The sequence below is a fragment of the Rhinopithecus roxellana genome, chromosome 13 (genome assembly GCF_007565055.1).
Source record: "Rhinopithecus roxellana isolate Shanxi Qingling chromosome 13, ASM756505v1, whole genome shotgun sequence".
In the NCBI taxonomy this organism is placed as follows: Eukaryota; Metazoa; Chordata; class Mammalia; order Primates; family Cercopithecidae; genus Rhinopithecus; species Rhinopithecus roxellana.
In genome coordinates, this window is record NC_044561.1 from 19,893,995 (window position 1) to 19,918,994 (window position 25,000).

Here is a 25,000-nt window from a genome sequence, read left to right on the forward strand (position 1 = left end):
TGTGGAATAGCATGGAAGATGCTTTTCTTCAGTTCTGAGCTGGGCATATTGTTGCGAAAAACAAAGATTACATTTCCAACTTCCTTGTACTTAGGTATGACCTTATAGTTCTGGACACTGAGATATAAAATGTGAATATAAAATGAGATTAAAAAAACAGCTAAGAAGGGCTGGTGTTTTCTTCCCCCACCCCACCTCTTTTGTCTTTAACCTGTTCCTTCCAGAGGGACTGAAATGCAGATATGAAGGTTGGAGCTCCAGTTGCCATCTTGGACCACAGGTGACCCTGGAGATGGAAGCTGCATGCTGAGCATGGTGGAGCAGAGAGACAGGAGGGTCCCTGAAAACATCATGGGCTGCCACGCTAGTCTTGGATTATCTATCTCCAGTTTCCTTTACCTGAGAAATAAATAAATGCTTGTCTTTTAAAGCTTCTTTTATTTTGAGTTCTCTGTTACTTGTAGCCAAATTTGTTGCAATTTGCAGCAGATATAGAGTTCTGTAGCTTGTTTTGGCCATTTTTACTTATAGGTGACAGTAACTTTGCATTAAAAGATTGCCTAGCTAGGTATTGCCCTGAGCAATTGCTGTTAGGCTTCTCCTTCAATGGGGTTGCTCAGAAAAGCTGAGGCAGGTCCCCTTGGATGGTTATCCTTCTGTCTTGCCTGGTAGGATCTTATCCAGCTCTTTTCCAAGCTCTTCCTTACCTCCTCCCTCCATTTTCATTTCCTTCTGGTCTCTCTCAATTGATTTCGCTATCTAGGAGCTTTTTTAAAGCTAGGAATGAGCCAGCCGTGGTGGCTCACACCTGTAATCCCAGCACTTTGGGAGGCCAAGGCGGGTGGATCACCTGAGGTCAGGCGTTCGAGACCAGCCTGGCCAACATGGTGAAACCCCATCTCTACTAAAAAAATACAAAATACAAAAATTAGCTGGGCAAGGTGGTGGGCACCTGTAATCCTGGTTACTCGGGAGGCTGAGGCAGGAGAATTGCTTGAACCTGGGAGGCAGAGGTTGCAATCCTCCTGGCTCAGACTCCCAAAGTGCTGGGATTACAGGCATGAGCCACTGTGCCTGGCTCAAAGTTTGCTCTTGAGGGAGAAGTGGTGCTCATACTTGGGTCACAATTAGTTCTAATTAGTTTTTCTTTGTTTCATTCCCTTTTTTTTTTTTTTTTTTTTTTGAGAGAGTCTCGCTCTGTGGCCCAGGCTGGAGTACAGTGGCACGATCTCGGCTCACTGCAACCTCTGCCTCCCAGGCTCCAGGTATTCTCCTGCCTCAGCCTACCTAGTAGTTGGGACTACAGGTGAGCACCGCCACACCCAGCTAATGTTTGTGTTTTTAGTAGACATGGGGTTTCTCTATGTTGGCCAGGCTGGTCTTGAACTCCTGATCCCGGGTGATCCACCCACCTCGGCCTCCCAAAGTGCTGGGATTACAGGCGTGAGCCACCACACCCAGTCTGTTTCATTCTTTCTTGATCTTTCATTGACTTCTTTGTGAACCAGTCACCTTGGCCAAAAATCCCTAAGACTCTCAGACATGGACACTTACACATTATCATAGTTATACTGTTTCTACATTATGAGGTGTTTCCCAGAGGAAATAAATTCCTTTAAAACAAACAAACAAAAAATTCTATACAATTTGTTACTACTACCCAACCTATTCTACAAAGCTAGGGCAAGGTCTAAAGAGAGGAATGGAGAAAACAAACAGGACCAGTTAAACAGTGAAAGCAGGCTCAGTGGACAGCAGAAATCTTTGTGTGTACTCACTCTTGTAGAGACGTTTCTTCCGAATGTCAAGAGAGGCTTCACCTATTCGTTTCGTTTTTGGGAAGTTTTAGGAACAAAGAAGCAGTATTTTTAGTTTTGTTATTGAGAAGCAGCAGCTGAGACTGCAGTGCATGTACAATGTCACCACTAGGGACTTTGAGATCTTCTGCCAACCTGCTCATGACTTCCTTGCCTTTTAAATTTCTTGTATTCTATGGTACTTTAAGATTTCTACCCAATTAAATTTTCTTGTATATCTGCATCACCTCCATTCTCATGCTAACAATACTAGCCTTTGTGCCTAGAATAGACTTCAAACCATTTCCTCCTCTTGTTCAAAACACAACCCAAACTTTTCTCATTGGACCCTGTGTATACCTCACTCAGAACACTGACCATATTATCTGGGAAGGGTTTGTATGTATTTTCCTATTTAACTCTCTGCCTTGAGGGCCTAACCCTCTGCCCATCATAGAGTAAGGCCCTCAGTGAATATCTCCTGACCTTTGGCAGAAGTGATAATCGGTCATCATATCTGCCAAGAGCTATGTGTGGGCAATTATCATTTGCAATAAGCTAGTCTAAAGAAATTATCCTGAAATTTAATATTAACAAAACAAAAAAACATTGTGCAGGACAAAGAGAAAGAAAACTGCCAAAGGCTGGAAAATACAAATTTGAACACAGCTGGGAGCTGTAAAGGGAAACAAATAAGTACAACTCTTCACTGATATTATGAAAAGTCTTTTGTAATGAAGCATCAGCAAATTAAACAATCACATGATGTGTACTAATATAAAATAGTGCATATTATGCTAATACAAAAAGACAGTGGAGTAGTTTAGTGTATATGCTTGGGAGCCACATTTCAAAGTTTATATTCTGGCTCTGCTACTTTCAAGCTATGTGGATTTAGGCAAATTACTTAACTTCTCTGTTTCTGTAGCTTCATCATTTGTAAAATGCAGATTCTACTATTGTTTTCCTCAGTGGACTTTTAATAAAAGGAGTTAATATATCAAAAGCACTTAGACAAGTGGCTGACATAGAAACAGCAATATAAATATTTGTTTTAGTATTATTGTTGCTGTTATAATTCCCCATCTTTAAGCAAGACTCATGACAACGAAAACCAAAAATGTGAAGGTTGGAAGCCTAACATATTTATGTATGTAAACGGTAAAGGTGATGGATTAAGATGGCAATGCGGGTCATTCATTACTTTTTAAGGGGCTCTTAACATTATACTTTTAGGCGGGGTGCGGTAGTTCACGCCTGTAATCCCAGCACTTTGGAAAGCTGAGGCAGGCGGGTCGCTTGAGGTCAGGAGCTGAGACCAGCCTGGCCAACATGGTGAAACACCGTCTCTACTAAAACTACAAATAATTAGCCGGGTGTGCTGGCGGGCGCCTGTAGTCCCAGCTAGTCGGGAGGCTGAGGCAGGAGAATGGCGCGAACCCAGGAAGCGGAGCTTGCGGTGAGCTGAGATCGCGCCACTGCACTCCAGCCTGGGTGACAGAGCAAGACTCCGTCTCAAAAAAAAAAAAAAAGAAAAAAAAATATATATATATAAATTATGTATATAAATAAAAATTATATATATATGTGTGTGTAAGCTGGGCTTGGTGGTGCACCCGTGTAATCCTAGCTATCCAGGAGGCTGAGGCAAGAGAATCGCTAAACCCAGAAGGCAGAGGTTTCAGTGAGCTAAGATCGTGTCACTGCACGCCAACCTTGGCTCTGTCTCAAAAAATAAAAAAAAAAAAGTATACTTTTATAAACTCTTTGCTTGAAGGGTTAAATGCATAGGAGGAAGCGGCGCATAGACTTCCTTGGCGCCTACCCCACCCTCCCTTTCTATGTTGTGTCCATACCAAATTTTGTGATTTATCACTAAGTACAAATTATTAGTTAAGTGCTATAAAGATTCTTTTGAAATACCTTTTGGGAATGATATAGAATTTATTTTAAGACCATAAAACTAGACAACTGGCGTTTCTTTATTGCTTGCTTTTGAACTCATATTACTATTGGAGTTCTCAATTAGGCAGTTTGGGAATGAAAATTTCTAAATCTTGGGCTAAAGCCTGTTTTGGTAACAGCTTTATAGTCCTTATTTGAATTACATTAGTAGGCATGTGTACAATCTGTAACTTCTGAGATATTTGGCCCTTGAGACTTGCAGCGGCATTAAAAATATGACAGCTTCTAGGCTCTTGGTACTTATATACTTTTCTCTCTCTCTCTCTCTTTTGACAAGGCTGCTAAGAAAACACTGCAGTCTTCGGGTAGTTCACCTGTTCTCTTTACTGTGCAAGGTTCATAAAGGCAGGCACCATACCTGTCATGTTTGTCACTATATCTCCCATGCCAACCACAGTGTAATCCACATAATGAGCATTTCAAAGGCACAACATTTGGTAAAGAGATATGAATGAAGGTCTTACACGGAAGCAGTGGGGAACAGTAGAACCAGCTTAAGCATTAGATCTGGGTTCAAATTCCAGTTTTACTCATTATGTGATCTACAGCAAGTTGCTTGACAAACTTTAATTTTTACTGTTTTGTAAAATGGGAATAATACCTATTATATAAGGATTATAAGAATCTATAATCATTTATTAAAACTAGGGAGTGTTTAGTGTTTTCCTGGTACTGTGTTTCAAAATATGGGCTTTAAAAATTGAGTGAAATACAATTCCTGCCCTTAATAAATTTCCACATACGATAGTAAGGCAAGTCAAAAAATATTACGGAAATTTTATGGGTTTTCAAGGTCGGCAGGGATGATGTGTTTGAGGGAATTAGAAAAGGAGGTGGTATATGAAAAAGCCCTTAAGGGATATTTAGGATCTCAACAGTTTAAATGGGTAGGCATATCCAAGGTAAACAAAGAGAACATAAGCAGGAAGGTAAAAAGGTACTGAGTGTGACTGAAAAAGGGCCAGTTACTCCTGGTTGAACTGTAAGGTTCACACAGGAAAGTACAGATACGTCAGAAATGTATGATGGGGCCATATTAGTGGTGACAGGTTCTTTCTTTAATCCAGTAGACAGTGAGAAACGCTGATTTGGGTCTATGGCATAATAGGAAGTAGTATGCCACATGCTGCGTGTGGGAGTTGTGCAGGAGAGATTGGAAAGTGCATGTGTCTAAGACTGGGAAGACCAGTTTGGAGAGGCTATTGCACTGTTTTAAGTAAGAGATAATAAAGCCCTGCACCAGGTGGGGAGCAGAAGGAACGCAGAGAAGACGCAGGAGAGGCACATTTCAGAGAGAATCCAGCATGAAATGGATGTCCCACACAAGACAGAGAGATGCAGGTAACCGGAGCCATTTACACTAACGGGTAAATCTCGGGAAACCGCTGGTTTAGGCTACCGGCCAGTTATAGGTTTGAGGTGCTCGTCGCTGCCACCTTCCCTTTTTTATACTCCTCTTTTTTTCATGGCCGCCTCCACTTCTCTCCATCTCTCCCGCGCTAGTAACTGAGCTTTCAGTCATCGACCTGACCCTGCGTTTTCCCTCACGCTCCAATTCTGCTTCCTATAACTGCCTCCCACTGTACTCTCACAGTCAGGATGACCACGGGTCAGGCCCTGGGGCTGTGGGACACTCCACCCGCCAGGTCCCCTATCGCCTTCGCCTAGGCAGCTGCCATGCTTGCGCCCCCACGGCTCTAGGGCCAATAGGCAGGCCCTACTGCTGGGACTCGAACGGCTATTGGTTGGCCGAGCCGTGGTGAGAGATGGTGCGGTGCCTGTTCTTGGCCCTGCAGAGAGCTGTGGGCGGTTGTTAAGGCGACCGTTCGTGACGTAGCGCCGTCAGGCCGAGCAGCCCCCAGGCGATTGGCTAGACAATCGAACGATCCTCTTTTATTGGTCGAAGGCTCGTCCGGCTCCACGCGTGCGTAAGGCTAGGGTTCCTTCCGCTCCGTGTCTCCGTTGACTGGAGACGGGCGGAGCACCGGTGCCGGGGTTCGGTGGCCTCTAGTGAGATCTGGAGGTGAGGCGGGTGGTGGCCAAGAGCGGGGCCGGGGCGGCGGGGAGCTGGCGGAGATTGAGTGGGGAGTGGGGTTTGGGCTATTTTTGGTGGCAATTCTGGAGCTTCCCTCGGCCCTGGGAAAGTGGCTGCCGGCAGCTCCTGCGGACTGGAGGGTGCTGCGGTTGCACTTTGTGGTGTGGGCGGCCCGGGACCCGCGGGGACTGCAAGGAATGTCCTTGAGGCCCGGCAGGCCGAGCGGCGACCGGCCACCAGTGTCGGAGGAACCCAGGGTCCCGAAACTGGGCCTTGAGAGGCGGGCGGCGGTCTGGCCTCTTGGTGACTGCGGTCATCATCTGTGGACCCGCGGGGCGTAGCCGCGTTCATCGGCCCTGTTCAGAGTAAGCAGTGCTGGCTGCATGGTTCGCGATAATCGGGGCGGAAAGGGTGTCAGGCAGGGTGACCTCGGAGACCCCTGGATTCGAGAAATACTAGGGGTCTGTGGGGCTTCTGGGTTGTCAGCTCGCAGGGCAGACGGGAAGAAGCGCGGCTGCTGGATCCGGGCATTCACGCCCAGGAGCTGCTGTTCGTTCGCGCCTTTCTTTTTACGTGACGGGAAAGATCTCTGTAAATGCTGCTGACTAACTTAGAGCCATAAAGAACCGTGGATTGGTGTAGATGTGTCCGGTTATTTACAGGAGAACGGCTTTGAGAGGATGGCGGAACCCAACGTGGGGATTCGCACAAGGACTCAAAGATTCTTCTTTTTTTTTTTTTTTTGATAAGGGGCGTAGTCTCTTTGTTGCTGATGTTGTTTTAGGAAAAATGTACCTTGTAGAAAGAAATATAGAAGAGTTAATTTCTGCAGTAGGAGGAGGTCGATGTACTCCATTCTTAAGTAGTCGTTTGAAATATTTCAGGATTTGAGGATATGCCTTCTTAGACATTGGTCCTGCAGAGTCGTAGGAAACATTTATTCTGGGCTATACTAAATGTGCATGATTTCGGGCGTCCCACAAGGTAGAGAATGTACTTTTTGTTTACTTATGAATTTATTTTCGTCTCCATGCAATGAAAGGCATTTTGCAATTTAGAGATAATCTAGCAAAGGCCTGGACAGTACTTTGGGCATAGACTGGATTTTGCAGGCCTGCTTTGTTGTGGTGTTCTTCCAGAACTTATGATAAACTTGGTGGTCAGACAAATGGGAATTAGTAACATGAAGGTTAAACAAAATTGCACATAGGTTACAGCATTAACATGAAAATTGTCAGGTGTTTGGGATAAACATTTCAAGATAAGTCTGTGAGTATGCCTAGCATCCACACACTCTTTGTATTATTCCTTTATGGTCTAGTTTTCTAGACCATAGATAGCCACATTATGGAATCACGTGGTCTACTTAGGTTGACCCATGTGAAATTGCCAGTATTTAAAATTCAGCTAACCTACAAAAATAGCAGTTTCGTATGATTCCATTTAATACTTACCTTGTCAGAGAACTTTGGAGCTCTAGCTTCGTAAGTGAATGAAGAGAAGAGATATGACTTAAAAACAGCATGTAATAGAATGTGAGCTAATTGGGTATAGAATCCAGGTTTCCCGATTGCCAGTGCAAGATTTTTTTTTTTTTTTTCTTTCTTTCTGGAATACCAGCTTGAACAGCAGAATGCTAGATCCTGTTTGGGATTGAAAATGACTGCCATATAAGACGCAGTTCTTGCCTTCAAAGAGACAAAATGTACACATTTAATTAATTTGAGAAACACTATAAGATAGTATATAATCAAATACTGGAATGTCCATGCAGGCGGAGTGCTGAGTAGGAGGAAGTAGGATGCCGAAACATCCTTTTCTGCAGTTGGTCGTGGTAGGTGGTTTCTGTAGCAGATTGGATTGACATTTAAGCATTATCCCTTCTTTTAAAGAATCTGTAAAACGTTTGCAGCATACTTTTTAGTCTGAATAAGTAAGGCATACCTTGCCTATTTGTTTTGTTTTATTTAAGTAAATTAATTTTTATTGCAGTGTTGCATAACTACTGTCAACTCAATTTGCAGGAGCTATCCTGTAGCCTGCTTGTTCCATTTGCAACTGCTGATGAAGGTGGAAGATTGGATTCTATGGCATGTAAATGCTTTGCATAATCACAGGGGCAATGGGGAGGATGTTCATGAGAAATGAGATTGTTTTATAATTATGGTTGCTTTTGACACACCCTTATAAGATTGCTCAGTTTGTTTCCAAATAGGTGGGGTTTTCTGTGTTTAGGGATGGCTGACAGGGTCATGTGTAATTTTTTTCCTTGAATATGCAAAGATGACTTTACACCTAGGAAAAAAGTCCCAGAATTACAATGCCCACCATAAAATCTTTTGAGGGAATACATAATGTGTCTAATGTATAATTATGGGTTTATGATGTTAAACCAATTTGTTCACAAGTTAGTGTTCCTACAGGGTTGCAGCTAAGATTTTAATTCAAATGAATTAACTTTTTAATAATAATGAATCTGATTGACATAATGAGGAAAAATCTGAGCTGAAGTGTTTTTTTTGCAGGGAAAGAGGGTTAGAAATAATTTTGACCTAATTTTGAAACACATAGTTAATTTACTTTCTGGAACTTCGATGCTAGTTGATCCTGTAGAACAATTGGTAGAGTTGTGTTTTTAAATGTAAGAAAGAAATTGTGTGATAGAATACCATCATGAAAAATCTAGCCTTTTACTTTTAGTGAGTCTTTTGGTTATAATTAAGTAGGGTTCTTATCTAGATTGATTAAAGATTTCCAATATTTTAAGTCCAAGTACCTGCTAATTTAATAGAAAGTATTTTGTTGCTGTTGTACATTTTCCAGGATAGTTCCAAGTTGACTGTCTCTAATCTGAAGATCTGAAATCTGAAATGCTCCAAAATCTGAAATTTCTTGAGCACCAACCTGACATTCAAAGGAAATGCTCATTGCAGCCTTTGGAATTTGGATTTTGGATTTTTGGATTAGGGGTGCTAAGCTAGTAAATGTAATGCAGATATTACAAAAATTCGAAAACATCCCAAATCTGAAACGCTTCTCGTCCCAAGCATTTTGAATAAGGGATACTCAACCTGTATGTAAAATGTTTCTCCTTCCCATACCCCATTAATATGTTCCCTGAATGCTCTACATTTAGCCTTAAACTAGAGGGCATGGGTTACATCCATATCTAGGTGCCTTTAAAAAAAGTCATCTTTAGGTCTGTTTCAAGATGTGTCATAAAACACCATGCTACTATAGTTTAAGAATTTAAGCCAGCATTTGTTGAGCAATGCTATGTGTGAGTGCAAGGTGCTGGAGGGGTAAATTGATGAATCAGACTCAGGGTGGAAGGTTGAAAAAGCATGAGTAAACACAGGCAGGTACACGCCACATTTATATTCCTTTAGGTACCTACAGCTTTTAAAACTGTGACCCACAGTAGGAAATACATGTTTAATTTAAAAGCCAGACACACACTTACGTATGTATAGTTTCTTGAAACCTAGTTTTAAGAAATAATACCTACCCATACTACCTGGCTTACCCAACAGCTATTTTTTATATATTGTTTTCTATTTAATTTTATTTAAAAAATGTTTGTTCTTGGCTGGGCGCGGTGGCTCACGCCTGTAATCCCAGCACTTTGGGAGGCCCGAGGCGGGCGGATCACAAGATCAGGAGATCGAGACCACGGTGGAAACCCCCGTCTCTACTAAAAATACAAAAGATTAGCCGGGCGCGGGTGGCAGAGCGCCTGTAGTCCCAGCTACCCGGGAGGCTGAGGCAGGAGAATGGCTTGATACCCAGGAGGCGGAGCTTGCAGTGAGCCGAGATCGCGCCACTGCAACTCCAGCCTGGTGGACAGAGCGGGCTCCGTCTCAAAAAAAAAAAAAAAAAATGTTTGTTCTTATTGGATGAAATTGATTGTCATGATCTAATTGATCCAGTTTGTTGGGATCAACGGTTTGAAAACTATTCAGCTAGTGGTGTAGTAATGTCTGAAATGTAGAGAACATGGAGTGATGCAGTGAGAGATGACACTTGATAATTTGCTTTGGTTCCTTAAAAGCTACTCTTCTTTTTTTTCTGTCTTTCCCCTAACCCTTTATAAATAGATAAGTGGCTTGTTTCACTTACTTGATTGCCTTTTTATAGTCTGTCTTCAACAGATGAATCACTTTCTAGTTATTACTAAATGTGAGATTCATTTGAATCCTGCTAGAGTGGCAGTTAATGAGCTTACTTTTTAAGTCCTTTTTGGTTGATTTTTGCAGGTTACTAATATGCTTTATCACAGGCATTAATTTTAGTGAAAGAAGTAAGACTTGCAGGTTTATTTGTGGAGACCAATGGTAATACCAAGATTTTTTTCAAAATCAGAATATCAGAATTACTATTTAGCAAACAGGAAATTTAGTCATGGTAGTCACTAGATGAAAATCTTGTATATGTTCTATTGGGAATTTTTTTGAATGCTATATACAGATACTTCAGCCAGTCATCCTCTTCTACTGTTCTAGCTTTTCATTAGTTGTGAAAGTTGGGAGCTTTTCACGTCTAATGCTTTTTCTACTGGTCTTCTAGCACTATTGTTGATGATTCTGCTAGAAGAAAAGCAGCCACCACAGCAAAATTCTTACCCTGTTTTTATTAATTGTAGAAACATCTATCAGAAAAGACTTTTTTTCTGTTGACAGCAATGTTAGGAAGGTTTTATTAAACATCCTTTTGCTAGTGACATTCTTGCCATGTTTTATGGAATGAAAAAGTACAAGAGGTCCCTGCCCTTGAGGATCTTATAAAATAACATGATTTATAGCAGGACACTCAACAAGTAGATTCTTTGGTGTTTTAACCTTTTGTGTAATCAGAATGTAGAGGATCAAGAAGATACTTAACATGCATTTCATATCTAGGTTAATTAGAAAATGTGAATAGCTGTTTCTCACTTGTGTTTTTCTGCTTGATTGCTCTTCTACTTGCAAGGCTCAGGTAATAAGGTTGAGCTACTTACCTGGTTTTGATCTTAAATGTTTGAATTCATACAAATTTTAAGAAATGGCTGCTTTAAAGTTGGTTGCCAGTGAGTAGTAAAGGATTTATTGTTTGAGTGAAGAAGTAATAACATAGTTCTCTTAATTTTATAATTATTTTTCCAGAATTATAAAGAATAGTATCAAATAGTCATATGTATAGGGACACTGTGCATACAAAGCAGGGTTTATAGCATACTTTCCTTAAAATCTTTTCCTAAAACTACAGTGAGCTGTATAGCACACTTTTCCCTTAAAATTCTTTTCCTAAAAATACAATGAGCTGTATACTAAGTGTTCACACTTGATATTCCTTCCAGGATCCACGGATTCTGTATCTACAATGTTGTCAAGACTTTTTCGAATGCATGGCCTCTTTGTGGCCTCCCATCCCTGGGAAGTCATAGTGGGGACAGTGACACTGACCATCTGCATGATGTCCATGAACATGTTTACTGGTAACAGTAAGATCTGTGGTTGGAATTATGAATGTCCAAAGTTTGAAGAGGTTAGTGAAGTTTAATTTGATATTGACTAAAGTAAATTACATTTTCAATTTCTAAAGAGCCCTTAAGCCCTTATATGGGACCAACATAATTTTTAAAAGTTATGAGTAAACCTTTTTTTTTTTTTTTTTTTTTTTGAGAGGGTGTCTCCCTCTGTCGCCCAGGCTGGAGTTCAGTGGCACGATCTGGGCTCACTGCAAGCTCCGCCTCCTGGGTTCACGCCATTCTCCTGCCTCAGCCTCCCGAGTAGCTGGGATTACAGGCGCCTGCCACCACACCCGGGCTAATTTTTTGTATTTTTAATAGAGACGAGGTTTCACTGTGTTAGCCAGGATGGTCTCGATCTCCTGACCTCATGATCACCCGCCTTGGCCTCCCAAAGTGCTGGGATTACAGGCGTGAGCCACTGCCGCTCGGCCGAGTAGAATCTTTAGTATTAGGAACTTACCTCAAATTTCTGTTTATATGGAATGCACTGGAAATACAATATTTGCTTTCTCTTCACAAATGAGTGTAATTGACTTTATTTGAGAAATACATCTTTTATAAGTAACTAATAGTCAAAAATGAGTGTGGGCCAGGTTGTAGTGACTCATGCCTGTAATCCCAACACTTTGGGCGGCCAAGCAGGAGAATTGTTTGAGCCCAGGAGTTCAAGACCAGCCTGGGCAACCCGGGCAACATAGTAAGACCCAGTCTTTAAAAAAATTAAAGGCTGGGCGCGGTGGCTCACACCTGTAATCCCAGCACTTTGGGAGGCCAAGGCGGTGGATCACGAGGGTCAGGAGATCAAGACCATCCGGCTAACACGGTGAAAACCCATGTCGCTACTAAAAAATACAAAAAGTTAGCCGTACATGGTGGCGGGCGCCTGTAATCCCAGCTACTCAAGAGGCTGAGGCAGGGAGAATGGCGTGAACCAGGGAGGCGGAGCTTGCAGTAAGCCAAGATCGCACCACTGCACTCCAGCCTGGGCAACAGAGCAAGACTCCATCTCAAAACAAAAACAAAAACTTAAAAAATTATCTGGATGTAGTAGCATGCACCTGTAGTCCCTGCTACTTTGGAGGCCATGGCAGGAGGATCCCTTGAACCTGGGAGGTTGAGGCTGCAGTGAGCTGTGATGCAGCACTGTACTCCAGCTGGGTAACAGCATGTAACCCTGTCTCAAAAAAAAAATTGCAGTGATGTATTGGCTTACCACAGTGGTTTGATTAAAAGTTGGATTTTAATTTTTGGTATGCATGTTTGATATTTTTATTGGACTTATAGTGTGCTTACATTTATGTTCTCATGACAATATATAAATGAATTGCACATGCAAATAAAAATTATTAGTTTTGATTTCTTATTTTAAAAGTCAGAGCTATTGGAATTTCCTTTTCTTTCTCTCCTATTAGGATGTTTTGAGCAGTGACATTATAATTCTGACAATAACACGATGCATAGCAATCCTGTATATTACTTCCAGTTCCAGAATTTACGTCAACTTGGATCAAAATATATTTTGGGTAATAGTTTTTACATGTTTAACTTCTGGTGTCATTAAATTTTTGATGTGCTGTAGAAATAAACCTGTTTCATTCAAATCATGTATTTGGAAATATGTGTGTGTTGCTGAAAGTGTGCTGCATGCATTTAATAGTTTCCTTATTATTGGCAATTAGACATTCTGAAATTTGAGACCTTAATAATTTGGAGAAAACTAGTATTATCTCAGAATACTGTTTGAGACTGTTATTATTTGTGTAGTAAAGGATAAAGGTTTTTCAGTATTGAATTTTTGTCATTTTAGGTATTGCTGGCCTCTTCACAATTTTCTCAAGCTTTGTATTCAGTACAGTTGTCATTCACTTCTTAGACAAAGAATTGACAGGCTTGAAGTAAGTATTTAAAACCTAAATATACTTTCTGTCAACATACATTTTTAAAAACTTTTCTTCTCCATGCTGCAAAGGCACATTTTCAAAAGTTAAGAAAATAAGGGGAATTTTTTTGTATAATTTTACTATTAGCTAATTTTCATAACTAGTAACATTTTGGCATATATCCTTTTCTACTGTTTTTATACTTAAAGAAAATATCTGACATCATATATATTGTTTTATAATTTCTTTATGCATAATAGTTTATCAACATCTTTCCCTGTCCCTTTTTTTTTGAGACGGAGTTTTGCTCTTGTCACCCAGTCTGGAGTGTAATGGCACGATCCTCGCTCACTGCAACCTCCACCTCCTGGGTTCAAGCAGTTCTCCTGCCTCAGCCTCCTGAGTAGCTGGGATTACAGGGCCACCTGCCACCATGCCCATCTAATTTTTGTATTTTTAGTAGAGACTGTTTTCGCCATGTTGGTCAGGCTGGTCTCCAACTCCTGACCTCAAGTGATCTGTCTGCCTTGGCCTCCCAAGTGCTAGGATTATGGACGTGAGCCATTGTGCCCGGCCCTCCATGTCCTTAATGTTAAACTAAATTGTTTGTAACGGCTGTATGTATTCTCTTCTGTCCTAAACATCTTGTAGTTTATTAATCATCTAATGTTGGACTGTTAGGTTATTTAATTTTTTTCATTAATAACAACTCTGTGATGAATGTTTTTGTAACTACATTTTTGTTCATATTCATAATCATTTTCTTCAGATACATTCCTAGGAGTGAGACAGTGGTTTTTTTTTTTTTTTTTTTTTTTTTTTTTGAGACGGAGTCTGCTCTGCCGCCCAGGCTGGAGTGCAGTGGCCGGCTCTCAGCTCACTGCAAGCTCCGCCTCCCGGGTTCACGCCATTCTCTCCTGTCTCAGCCTCCCGAGTAGCTGGGACTACAGGCGCCCGCCTCGTCGCCCGCCTAGTTTTTTGTATTTTTAGTAGAGACGGGGTTTCACCGTATTAGCCAGGATGGTCTCGATCTCCTGGACCTCATGATCCGCCCGTCTCGGCCTCCCAAAGTGCTGGGATTTCAGGCTTGAGCCACCGCGCCCGGCCAAGACAGTGGTTTTACTTTTTTTTTTTTTTTAAGAGCTTTTTAGTGCTATCATTGCCAATTTAGTTTCCAGAGAGTTTGTTTAGTTTATCCTTCCACAGGTAGTGATTAATGAAATTTTTATATATTCCACTTTTTTCCCTAATGGTAATCCAAGGAGGTACTTTTTACAAGGATGATCTTTTGATACAAAATTATCAAAAGGTGTTTAAATGTAAATATACTTAATTTTAACATTAAAAATATTTTTAACAAATATTTTGAGCAACTGTTATGTTTAGCTTTGAGGATGCCGAAGAAAATATAGGGTATACCTTTTTGTCTGCAGAAAGGTACACATACTACAGGATCATACAATATAGAGGGGGAAAGTTTTTGTTCTAAGAAGAATTTTTTTTAAATCATACTTTTTTCTCATTAAATTTATCTGATGATTTTGTTCTTTTCAGTGAAGCTTTGCCTTTTTTTCTCCTTCTGATTGACCTTTCCAGAGCAAGTGCATTAGCAAAGTTTGCCCTCAGTTCCAACTCACAGGTAAGTATTATTTATAAGATAGGAATGTGAATAGTATTCCTTTTTTCAGTTTACATTAATAGGAAGGATTAATAGAGTTTCTTCATAGTTCAAGATTTAAGAATTGCACAGAGTTTTAAGTTTAATTCTCAAGTCCCAAGACGGGTCTCCATAAGTGCCCCAGGAACAGTCCCCTCTATCTAACAACTCAATTATGATTCTGTAGCTACTGGAATTTGGAATTGCCTCCATTTTTCTTTTTGAAAGTTTTCAGAAATTATGGTAAAAATTTTTGGGTAAATAAGAGTGTTTTCCTAGTGAAACACATCAGAGAGCAGAACAGGATCTAATGGACGAGAACCCCAGGGTTGGTGATTGATTGATTGATTTGAGATGTAGTCTCACTCTGTCGCCCAGGCTGGAGTGCAGTGGCGAGATCTTGGCTCACTGCAACCTTCTCCTCCTGGCTTCAAGGGATTCTTCTGCCTCAGCCACCCGAGTAGCTGGGATTACAGGTGTTGCACCACCATCCCCGGCTAATTTTTGTGTTTTTAGTAGAGACGGAGTTTTGCCATGTTGGCCGGGCTGGTCTTTAATTCCTGACCTCAAGTGATCCACCCACCTCGGCCTCCCGAAGTGCTGGGATTACAAGATGTGAGCCACCGTGCCTGGTCAGACTTATTTTTAAATCCCTTAAATTAACACTGGCGTTATTTCCTATTTTTAAGTTTCTTCTTAATGTTCATTAGTCACTTTGAAGAACCTAACCTTTTTAACAATATTATATCAGAGCATCTTGAGTATAAAATAGTACGCAATTCTGCCTGATTATTTATTGATAATGTGTATGATCATTTGAACATGTTAACAAGGAAATGAGTTTGGTTTTATTAATACTAATATGATCTCATAAAAAATTTGCAACTAAGCTTCTGCCATGGTAGGCAAAAATATAGAATGTTGTAGGATTTAATTATGTGGGATTTAAATGACAGAGTTAATGCACGACCTCAAAGGAATATTCCTAAGAAATATCTTATTCAGTGGAAAGGGAATCAGGGCACTATACGTTCTTTTTAAAAATTTGGCTGGGCGCAGTGGCTCACCCCTGTAATCCCAGCACTTCGGGAGGCTGAGGCAGGCAGATCACCTGAGGTCAGGAGTTCGAGATCAGCCTGGTCAATGTGGGTGAAACCCTGTCTCTACTAAAAATACAAAAAATGAGCTGGGCATGGTGGTGGGTTGCCTGTAATCCCAGCTACTCGGGAGGCTGAGGCAGGAGAATCGCTTGGACCCACGAGGCGGAGGTTGCAGTGAACCAAGATCGAGCCATTGCACGTTGCACTCCAGCCTGGGAAACAAAGTGAGACTCCATTTCAAAACAGAAAAAAAAAATTCATTTTTAAATCCGTCATATTACCATTATACTTTCTATCTTGAATACCTGTTAGTTTTATCATATTGTATATTTTACTCTTTGAATAGTAATTTGATATTAATATGAGCCATAGGATGCTCTAACATTTAGAAAAGTTATTTTGTCCCTTGCCCTCATTGATATGTTTGATCTGTTTTAGGATGAAGTAAGGGAAAATATTGCTCGTGGAATGGCAATTTTAGGTCCAACGTTTACCCTCGATGCTCTTGTTGAATGTCTTGTGATTGGAGTTGGTACCATGTCAGGTTTGTAGGCCAATTTTTGCCATATTTTAAAATAGGTATGTCACTAAAGAGGAAAAGAACATCTTGGATTTGTATTATTTATTGTTAAATTCTGACTTTTAAATTACTCTTAAATTTTTTATTATATTTGTGATATTTTTGTTCATTTGCTTTCTTTTGTTTGGTTTTTTAACCAACATTACGTTCCAAGGTTGGTCTGCAAGACACCTTCTAGGCCCTGCTATTACTTAGACTCAAGTGGTGACTTGGTTTTTTTGTGTTTTAATTATCTGTATGGAGAAAAGAGTCAGGAATTGGACAGATCTGAGTAAGATTCACCTAATAAGGTGATTGGAAATATTTAATCCAATAGTAAGCAGTACATCTCAACAAGCACCCAGCATTAGCTTCAACACGTTTCTTCATTCTTAATTTGGATAGTAGAGAATTAGATATTAATATCAAACATAGGACTTCATTATGTAGAATAAAAATTACAGCCTGGCATGGAAATTTGCCAGAAGAAATATATTATGCTGTGTGAAGGTCTCCTAATCATTAGGACCTATATTTTATGGCTTTTCTCATAAAGACCATACTTAGTTAACTACTGTGTATTTCCTGGTACCTTAGAGCCCTCAATGAGATGCCTCATTCTTTCAGAAGTAAATTATCTAACTTTTAAGGGTGTAAATTATTGTCGTTAGTTTAGGCCTTTTCAGTGGATAGTATTTTAAAAATGTAATATTGCTTCTAACTTTCTGAGAGTAAATTATTATTTAGTTATTTCTTCTTTTATTCAACAAAGATTTTATTTAGCAGATAAAATATTTTTTAATTTTAAAAATTTACTTACCTTAAAATTTACTTTTGGGAGTACAATTTTATGAGTTTTGATAATGACATAGTCATGTAACCACCACTACACTCAAGAAAAAGTGTTGATAAGGTGAAAATGTACTTGTATGATTTTATTCAAGCAAAAGAATATGTGAGGAGAGAATTTGCCAGGAAGTAATAGTTGGGCCATGAAACCATGGGGTTATTTATTGAAATAATAATGATGTGAAAAGCAGTTGGGCGATGAGTTTTGTCATGATATGGTCAGAGAAGTAGACAAAGGAAGTGATTAGATTGTGGTTGGAGAAGGCAGTGAGACATTTACAGCTATACAGAAATGGTGTGAATTAGAGAATTTGGGTTAGGGTAGAAAAGGACAGATTTAACACATAGTAACTTGGGCAGTAACCCTTTGAAAAAGGCCCGTACAAAAGTAAGAAAGTCTTAGCTTCTTGGATACATGTGGATTGGTGCTGTTTTCTTTGTGTATAGAGAGACCTTATCTGGGGACACAGTAAGGAAGAATGCCTGGAGAGCATATGGCAACAAGATGAGTGAATATTGTGCAGAGAGAAATAGTAGATAGTCAAGTCATGAAAGCATTGGTCAAGTATGGTTTTTGATGGCCTCAAGTTTGTAAAGATATTCAGTTACCATTTAAAATGTAGTTGGATTTATAATGCTTTTTGTTATTGTGATTGTGTAGCCTCTTGAATTTCCACATTTGAGGGTAATTGTGGAATTTAAAAAAATACAATATGCTTGTTTCCTAGTCAGTCAAATGATACTTAAATTTAGGAAATAAAATACAACTTTGAGTTTTTGTGAGCAGTTTTTTATTAGGACAATTTTAAATTTATGTTTCAAAGCATTGTTATGTTTGACATCAGAAAATATGTTTATTATTATGCTCAAGTTATTTGTAAAGTGAGAGAGAAAGATTTGGTGGTAATCTAAGGGTCTCTTTCTAGCCTCTATAATTTGGTTGTTTTCTATTTGAGATTACCAAATGATACCTTAAGCATTTGTAGTGGAATATGTTTGTTAATTTTTAATCTTGAGTTGCCATTTTTTATTATATCATTTTCCAAACAGATCAATGAAATAACAAAAAATTATAAGAACTTCAGTAGCCCATCATAGAGGTTATATTGAAATTAGAGTTTGTTGGTACACAAAAAATAATTATTTGATCTTATATCAGGAACTGGCATAACTGGCAGGATATTCCACTTATATAAAAAATCCTTGGTTAATTGGCAAATTGCTTTTCTCCTAACAAGTGGGATTAGATCAATAGTGTAACTGGGGTTTTGCTCCATTAGAGTAGCCTGCGCTCTCCTTATTTCATAACAAGGCACTACTGCTTGACAAAAAGGAATTGGAAACACATATGTTTATGTTGTGTATTAAACACTACCATTCTGCCTGGCATTATGATACTGGGGACATGGGAGAAGGCAAGAGCTTTGCCCTTGAGGGACTTAGAGTTCTGTACTTATTCCTGCTGTCCCCTAAGGCTTGGCATCACCTCTGAGTTGCTAATTCTATTTCCAGTAAATGGCAAGGAGCTTAATGTATTGATGTTTTCATGTATTTGTCTACCTGCAGGAAGGCAAATATATCCTTGTGATACATGCAGCATCAAAAATACATACACTTAACTAACTAGTTATATCTTTAATTTTTCTCTAACCAGGGGTTCGTCAGCTTGAAATTATGTGCTGCTTTGGCTGCATGTCAGTTCTTGCCAACTACTTCGTGTTCATGACTTTCTTCCCAGCTTGTGTGTCCTTGGTATTAGAGGTAAGACTTCTTACATATGGCACTAGTAAAGAGTAGTATTTCTGCTTACATCAGTTTACCTGAACAGAATCAATACCTTCTAATGTCACACTGACTTAATTTGTAGCTTTCTCGGGAAAGCCGCGAGGGTCGTCCAATTTGGCAGCTCAGCCATTTTGCCCGAGTTTTAGAAGAAGAAGAAAATAAGCCAAACCCTGTAACTCAGAGGGTCAAGATGATTATGGTAATGACATAGTTTTCTTCTCCTTTTAGTATCCTCACTTCCAATCTCATTCTTTTTAAGATTTATTATTTTCTACAATTTTTGGCCCATTCAATGATATTGCACCCCCTTCTTCCTTTTTTTCTTAATGTGTTCATTTCTTTGAGGCTCCTGGTCTTTATTAGCCCCTCTCTCCTAAACAAACTTTTTAAGTTCCTCCACCTTATCTCCCTTTGAAAGCCTGTTCTTTGGGATGTTTTCAGTAGTTCAGGGGGGTCACTACTTTATTTAGTTGCATAGCAAACTTGGGGCTTTTTTTTTCATGGTAAGAGGAAGCTATGAGAGATAATGGCTGGTTGTCTGTTTGCTAGGGATAAGACATTTAAGTTCTGTTGATATGCAGAGGACACATTATTTTTAAAATTTTATTTCAGTCTCTAGGCTTGGTTCTTGTTCATGCTCACAGTCGCTGGATAGCTGATCCTTCTCCTCAAAACAGTACAGCAGATACTTCTAAGGTTTCTTTAGGACTGGATGAAAATGTGTCTAAGAGAATTGAACCAAGTGTTTCCCTCTGGCAATTTTATCTCTCTAAGTAAGTTAACTGAAATCTACTTTGTGATATATTAATCATAGTACTCTATGCTAATACAAGTTTAGATTGTATCCTTTACGTTTCTGAATAATATTTTAATTTGCTTTATTTTATTTAGAATGATCAGCATGGATATTGAACAAGTTATTACCCTAAGTTTAGCTCTCCTTCTGGCTGTCAAGTACATCTTCTTTGAACAAGCAGAGACAGAATCTACACTCTCGTTAAAAAACCCTATCACATCTCCTGTAGTGACACAAAAGAAAGTCCCAGACAACTGTTGTAGACGTGAACCTGTGCTGGTCAGAAATAACCAGAAATGTGATTCAATAGAGGAAGAGACAGGGGTAAACCGAGAAAGAAAAGGTAACTTGTTATTCTCTTCACTTTCAGTCCTTCATTGCTTCTTCAAAAAGTAGTCTGTTTTCAAAATTATGTGCCGTGTTGTGAGATTTCTTTTGATCTCTTGAACAGTTGAGGTTATAAAACCCTTGGTGGCTGAAACAGATACCCCAAACAAAGCTACATTTGTAGTTGGTAACTCCTCCTTACTTGATACTTCATCAGTACTGGTGACACAGGAACCTGAAATTGAACTTCCCGGGGAACCTCGGCCTAACGAAGAATGTCTACAGATACTTGGGAATGCAGAGGTGAGGACGATACATAAACTCCAACGTGGCATTTTTCATTACAAAGGAGCTTTTTCAAGGAAGAAAAATCTAGTATCTGCTGAACACTACAGCTAAGTTCTGGGCACCATGTAACATAACTAACAGATACTATCTTCTTTCTTTATTTCCCACAATCTTGAGAGGTAGGTAGAATTATCTGTTTTTTAGATGAGAACGTTGAGGCTCCAGTATGTTTAATTTCCCCGAGTAGTACATCTAGGAAATGGTAAAGCTCATAGCAGGGTCCAAGATTTTCTGACTCCAGAGTCAAAACTCTTTCTAGTTTATTACTGTTTATCATAGAGATGAGCGACTGCTGTATTCTCATAGGTGTGTTGAGGCCTAGAAAGAGTTTAACACAGAGACAAGTTTCAAAGATAGAAGAAAGTTTTTGTTTTATTTTGTAAGCTTGATACCCATGAGGAAGCTTGCTTTTGTTTTTGAGATTTGAACAGGGTCTTCTACCTACATGACCATATCAATCTACTCATGCTTTCATGCATATAATCATGTTCCATCCATGTCTGCTTAATATGGTTAATTCTTTCTTTTAAATATATTTTAATACATTTATTGGTAAAATGTAATTTTTCACCAGTTTTATTGAGGTATACTTGACAAATGAAATTTTATTTTATTATTATTATTATTTTGGGAGACAGAGTGTCACTCTGTCACCCAGGCTGGAGTATAGTGGCACCATCTTGGCTCACTGCAACCTCCACCTCCCAGGTTCAAGTGATTCTTGTGTATCAGCTGGGATCCCGAGTAACTGGGATTACAGGCATGTGCCACCATGTCTGGCTAGTTTTTGTATTTGTAGCAGACATGGGGTTTCACCATGTTGGCCAGGCTGGTCTCAAACTCCTGGCCTCAAGTGGTCTGCCTGCCATGGCCTCCCAAAGTGCTGGGATTACAGGCATGAGCCACTGCACACCCGGCCTACATTCTTTAATCATATACTTTTTAGCTGAACTTAGTCATTGTTCTTTAAACACAGTTCCCAACTCTGGGTTTCTATTGTTTTTGTCATCTGACGTGCCTCCCCATCTCCAGGTGCTCACACCTTCAGGGCAAATGCTAGCACCTATGAAATCTATCTCAATTCTGCCAAACAGAAGTAACCTTTCTTTTCTGAAGCATCCTTTATATAGAGACTGCATTTTTAATGGCAGTTGTACTTTGTTGCTTATATCATATTTAGATGAATATCTCCATTATTAGAAATCAGGCTCTTAGAAGGCTAAGTCCATGTCTTGAGAAGGCTTTGGATTTCATAGGTGCTCAGTAAACTTTAAGAGAATGAATGAATTTGCACTGACAATACATAAACCAGCTAATGTTTATCTTACTATTCTTTTGAAAAATTAGACTAATATTAGTGTTTGCAGAGATCCTTGAATAAACCCACAGGTAGTAGTCACAAAAGTGAATTACTGGTGCCAGTTTTGTGGAGAGTGGTGATTGTGAATGTGTGTGTATATATGTGTGTGTTGCATATGTTTGTATATCACCACCACAAGCAGAGTCAAGAGACAGCTAATAAACTAAGAGAAAATATTGGCAATTTATATTTAAAGGCTAAAGGGCTAATCTGTAATATATAAAGAGCTCCTGCAAATTGATGAGACTAAATTTTTATCTCATTTTTTAAAAGCAGATAATATAATCAGTCTATTGTCAGGAAAAAAGTACATATGGCTCTTAAAAATGTGAGAAGGTGATTAACTTCATCCTAAGAGAAATGCAAATTAAAATTATACTTGAGATATTTTCACTCATCAGATTGGCAATAATCCCAAAGTTTAATAACATACTCTATTGAGGTTGTCGGGAGAAGTCTTTTCTGGTTTTTTTTTTTTGTTGTTGTTGTTGTTTGTTTCTTTTGAGAAGGAGTTTTGCTGTTGTTGCCCAGGCTGGAGTGCAACGGCGTGATCTTGGCTCACCGCAACCTCTGCCTCCCAGGTTCAATTGATTTCCTGTCTCAGCCTCCCAAGTAGATGGGGTTACAGGCATGCGCCACCATGCCTGGCTAATTTTTTATTTTTAGTAGAGACGGGGTTTCTCCATGTTTGTCAGGCTGGTCTCGAACTCTGGACCTCAGGTGATCTGCCCGTCTTGGCCTCCCAAGGTGCTGGGATTATAGGCATGAGCCACTGCCCCCAACCTGGAAAGGTCTTTTCTTACGTTGGTGGTGAGAAGGCAATTGGACAGTGTTAATTCAAATTAATAAATTTGTAAAAAGTATAAACATTTATAAGATTATAAATGTTCATACCCTTTGGCCCAACACTTGTGTGAATTTATACCCATATATGTGCGTGTGTGTATGTGTGTGTGTGTGTGTATATATATATGTGTGTGTGTGTGTGTGTGTATTTATAATCATGCATAAAAATCTCTGGATGGATACACAATAAAACAGTGGTACCTATTTATGTGTAGGTAGCAAAGAACTGGGCAGATGGTAGACAGAGATGGGATGAAGACTTTTTGTTATATCTCTTTTAATATTTAGTTTTTAAACCATGTGCATATCTTGCCTGTTCAGGATATTAAAAATAGAAAGTTTACTAGAGTTTAAACAATAGCGGTTACATCTGACACACACTTGAAACCTTGCTAAATTCACATTTATTTTTCTTTTTATGGTGTATTAGCGCAAGCCTGTCTTTGTATTGTAAAATCTAATGATATGGTATTTATGTTATTTTTGTTTGGCATTTTTTGTATTAAAATGAATTGTTATTTTGCGGAGGTATCTTTTTTTTTTTTTTTTTTTTTTTTTTTTTTGATATGGAGTCTTACTCTGTCGCCCAGGCTGGAGTGCAGTGGCCGGATCTCAGCTCACTGCAAGCTCCGCCTCCCGGGTTTACGCCATTCTCCTGCCTCAGCCTCCCGAGTAGCTGGGACTACAGGCGCCCGCCACCTCGCCCGGCTAGTTTTTTGTATTTTTTAGTAGAGACGGGGTTTCACCGTGTTAGCCAGGATGGTCTCGATCTCCTGACCTCGTGATCCGCCCGTCTCGACTTCCCAAAGTGCTGGGATTACAGGCTTGAGCCACCGCGCCCGGCCCCGGAGGTATCTTTTATTTAAAAACTACAGTGATTTAATTTAAAAATTACATTATTTTAACTTAGCATTGTTTATATTAAATGGTTTATAACATGAAATACAGTCCTTCAAGCCTTCTGTTTCATCTCTCTCTCTAACACCCAATTTCATTTTTTTCTCCATTTCTTTAGAAAGGTGCAAAATTCCTTAGTGATGCTGAGATCATCCAGTTAGTGAATGCTAAGCATATCCCAGCCTACAAGTTGGAAACTCTGATGGAAACTCATGAGCGTGGTGTATCTATTCGCCGACAGTTACTTTCCAAAAAGCTTTCAGAACCTTCTCTCTGCAGTACCTACCTTACAGGGATTATAATTACTCCTTGGTATGTTGTTTTCTTGATTAAGAGAAGTTTGCTTTGTATGTTTTTAATTTTTTTCTTTTCTTGATTAGTTTCATGTATGTACATAGTTTTATAAAACATTTTCCTTTTAAATCATTTTACCCTAATTTTTTATTCTGCTTATGATGTAGGTCATAGAAATTAAAAATATTTTTCCTGTTTTTATAGTCATTACTCAAAGATTTTAGTATTTTAAACACTTTTTAAAGGTAAATTAAAAATTTTGTTTAAAAGAATACATACAGGCCGGGCGCGGTGGCTCAAGCCTGTAATCCCAGCACTTTGGGAGGCCGAGACGGGCGGATCACGAGGTCAGGAGATCGAGACCATCCTGGCTAACACGATGAAACCCCGTCTCTACTAAAAAATACAAAAAACTAGCTGGGCGAGGTGGCGGGCGCCTGTAGTCCCAGCTACTCGGGAGGTTGAGGCAGGAGAATGGCGTAAACCCGGGAGGCGGAGCTTGCAGTGAGCTGAGATCCGGCCACTGCACTCCAGCCTGGGCGACAGAGCGAGACTCCGTCTCAAAAAAAAAAAAAAAAGAATACGTACATACTAAAGGATTATGTTTGAAGATAGTTATTAATGACAAGTTGAGATGAGTTTTTGTGCATTTTACTATATAGATTTTCATTTGGTGCCTGACTTTACCTTGTAGGTGATGGGAGCTTGTTGTGAGAATGTTATTGGATATATGCCCATCCCTGTTGGAGTAGCAGGACCCCTTTGCTTGGATGGAAAAGAATTTCAGGTTCCAATGGCAACAACAGAAGGTTGTCTTGTGGCCAGCACCAATAGAGGCTGCAGAGCAATAGATGTAAGTTGGCATTTATATTTGCCAGTTTTAAAATACATCATGGGCAAGACAATGAGAAGAGTTTTAAGGACAATTAGTTGATACCTTTTAGGTCAAGCATGAGCATTTTTGGGTAACATGTGCTTGCTTCTCTAACATATACTG

The 25,000-nt window shown here is 39.5% G+C and overlaps 1 protein-coding gene and 1 pseudogene across 2 annotated transcripts in view; both read left to right on the plus strand.

The window, feature by feature from the left end:
* LOC115892829 (sodium/glucose cotransporter 1-like) overlaps positions 1 to 5,524 on the plus strand; it is a 30,599-nt gene extending 25,075 nt beyond the window's left edge. The window contains 1 exon segment of the mRNA XM_030915298.1: positions 5,265 to 5,524. Within this exon segment, the coding sequence (XP_030771158.1) occupies positions 5,265 to 5,524 (260 nt within the window).
* Positions 5,525 to 5,699: 175 nt separating this feature from the next.
* Positions 5,700 to 25,000, plus strand: part of LOC115892830 — a 20,419-nt pseudogene continuing 1,118 nt past the window's right edge. The window contains exons 1-13 of the transcript XR_004052748.1: positions 5,700 to 5,784; positions 11,132 to 11,319; positions 12,718 to 12,828; positions 13,113 to 13,200; positions 14,740 to 14,824; positions 16,381 to 16,486; positions 19,005 to 19,111; positions 19,218 to 19,334; positions 19,748 to 19,908; positions 20,027 to 20,274; positions 20,383 to 20,561; positions 23,828 to 24,021; positions 24,698 to 24,856. The product of XR_004052748.1 is annotated as a 3-hydroxy-3-methylglutaryl-coenzyme A reductase-like (transcript). The remainder of the gene's footprint in view (positions 5,785 to 11,131; positions 11,320 to 12,717; positions 12,829 to 13,112; positions 13,201 to 14,739; positions 14,825 to 16,380; positions 16,487 to 19,004; positions 19,112 to 19,217; positions 19,335 to 19,747; positions 19,909 to 20,026; positions 20,275 to 20,382; positions 20,562 to 23,827; positions 24,022 to 24,697; positions 24,857 to 25,000) is intronic.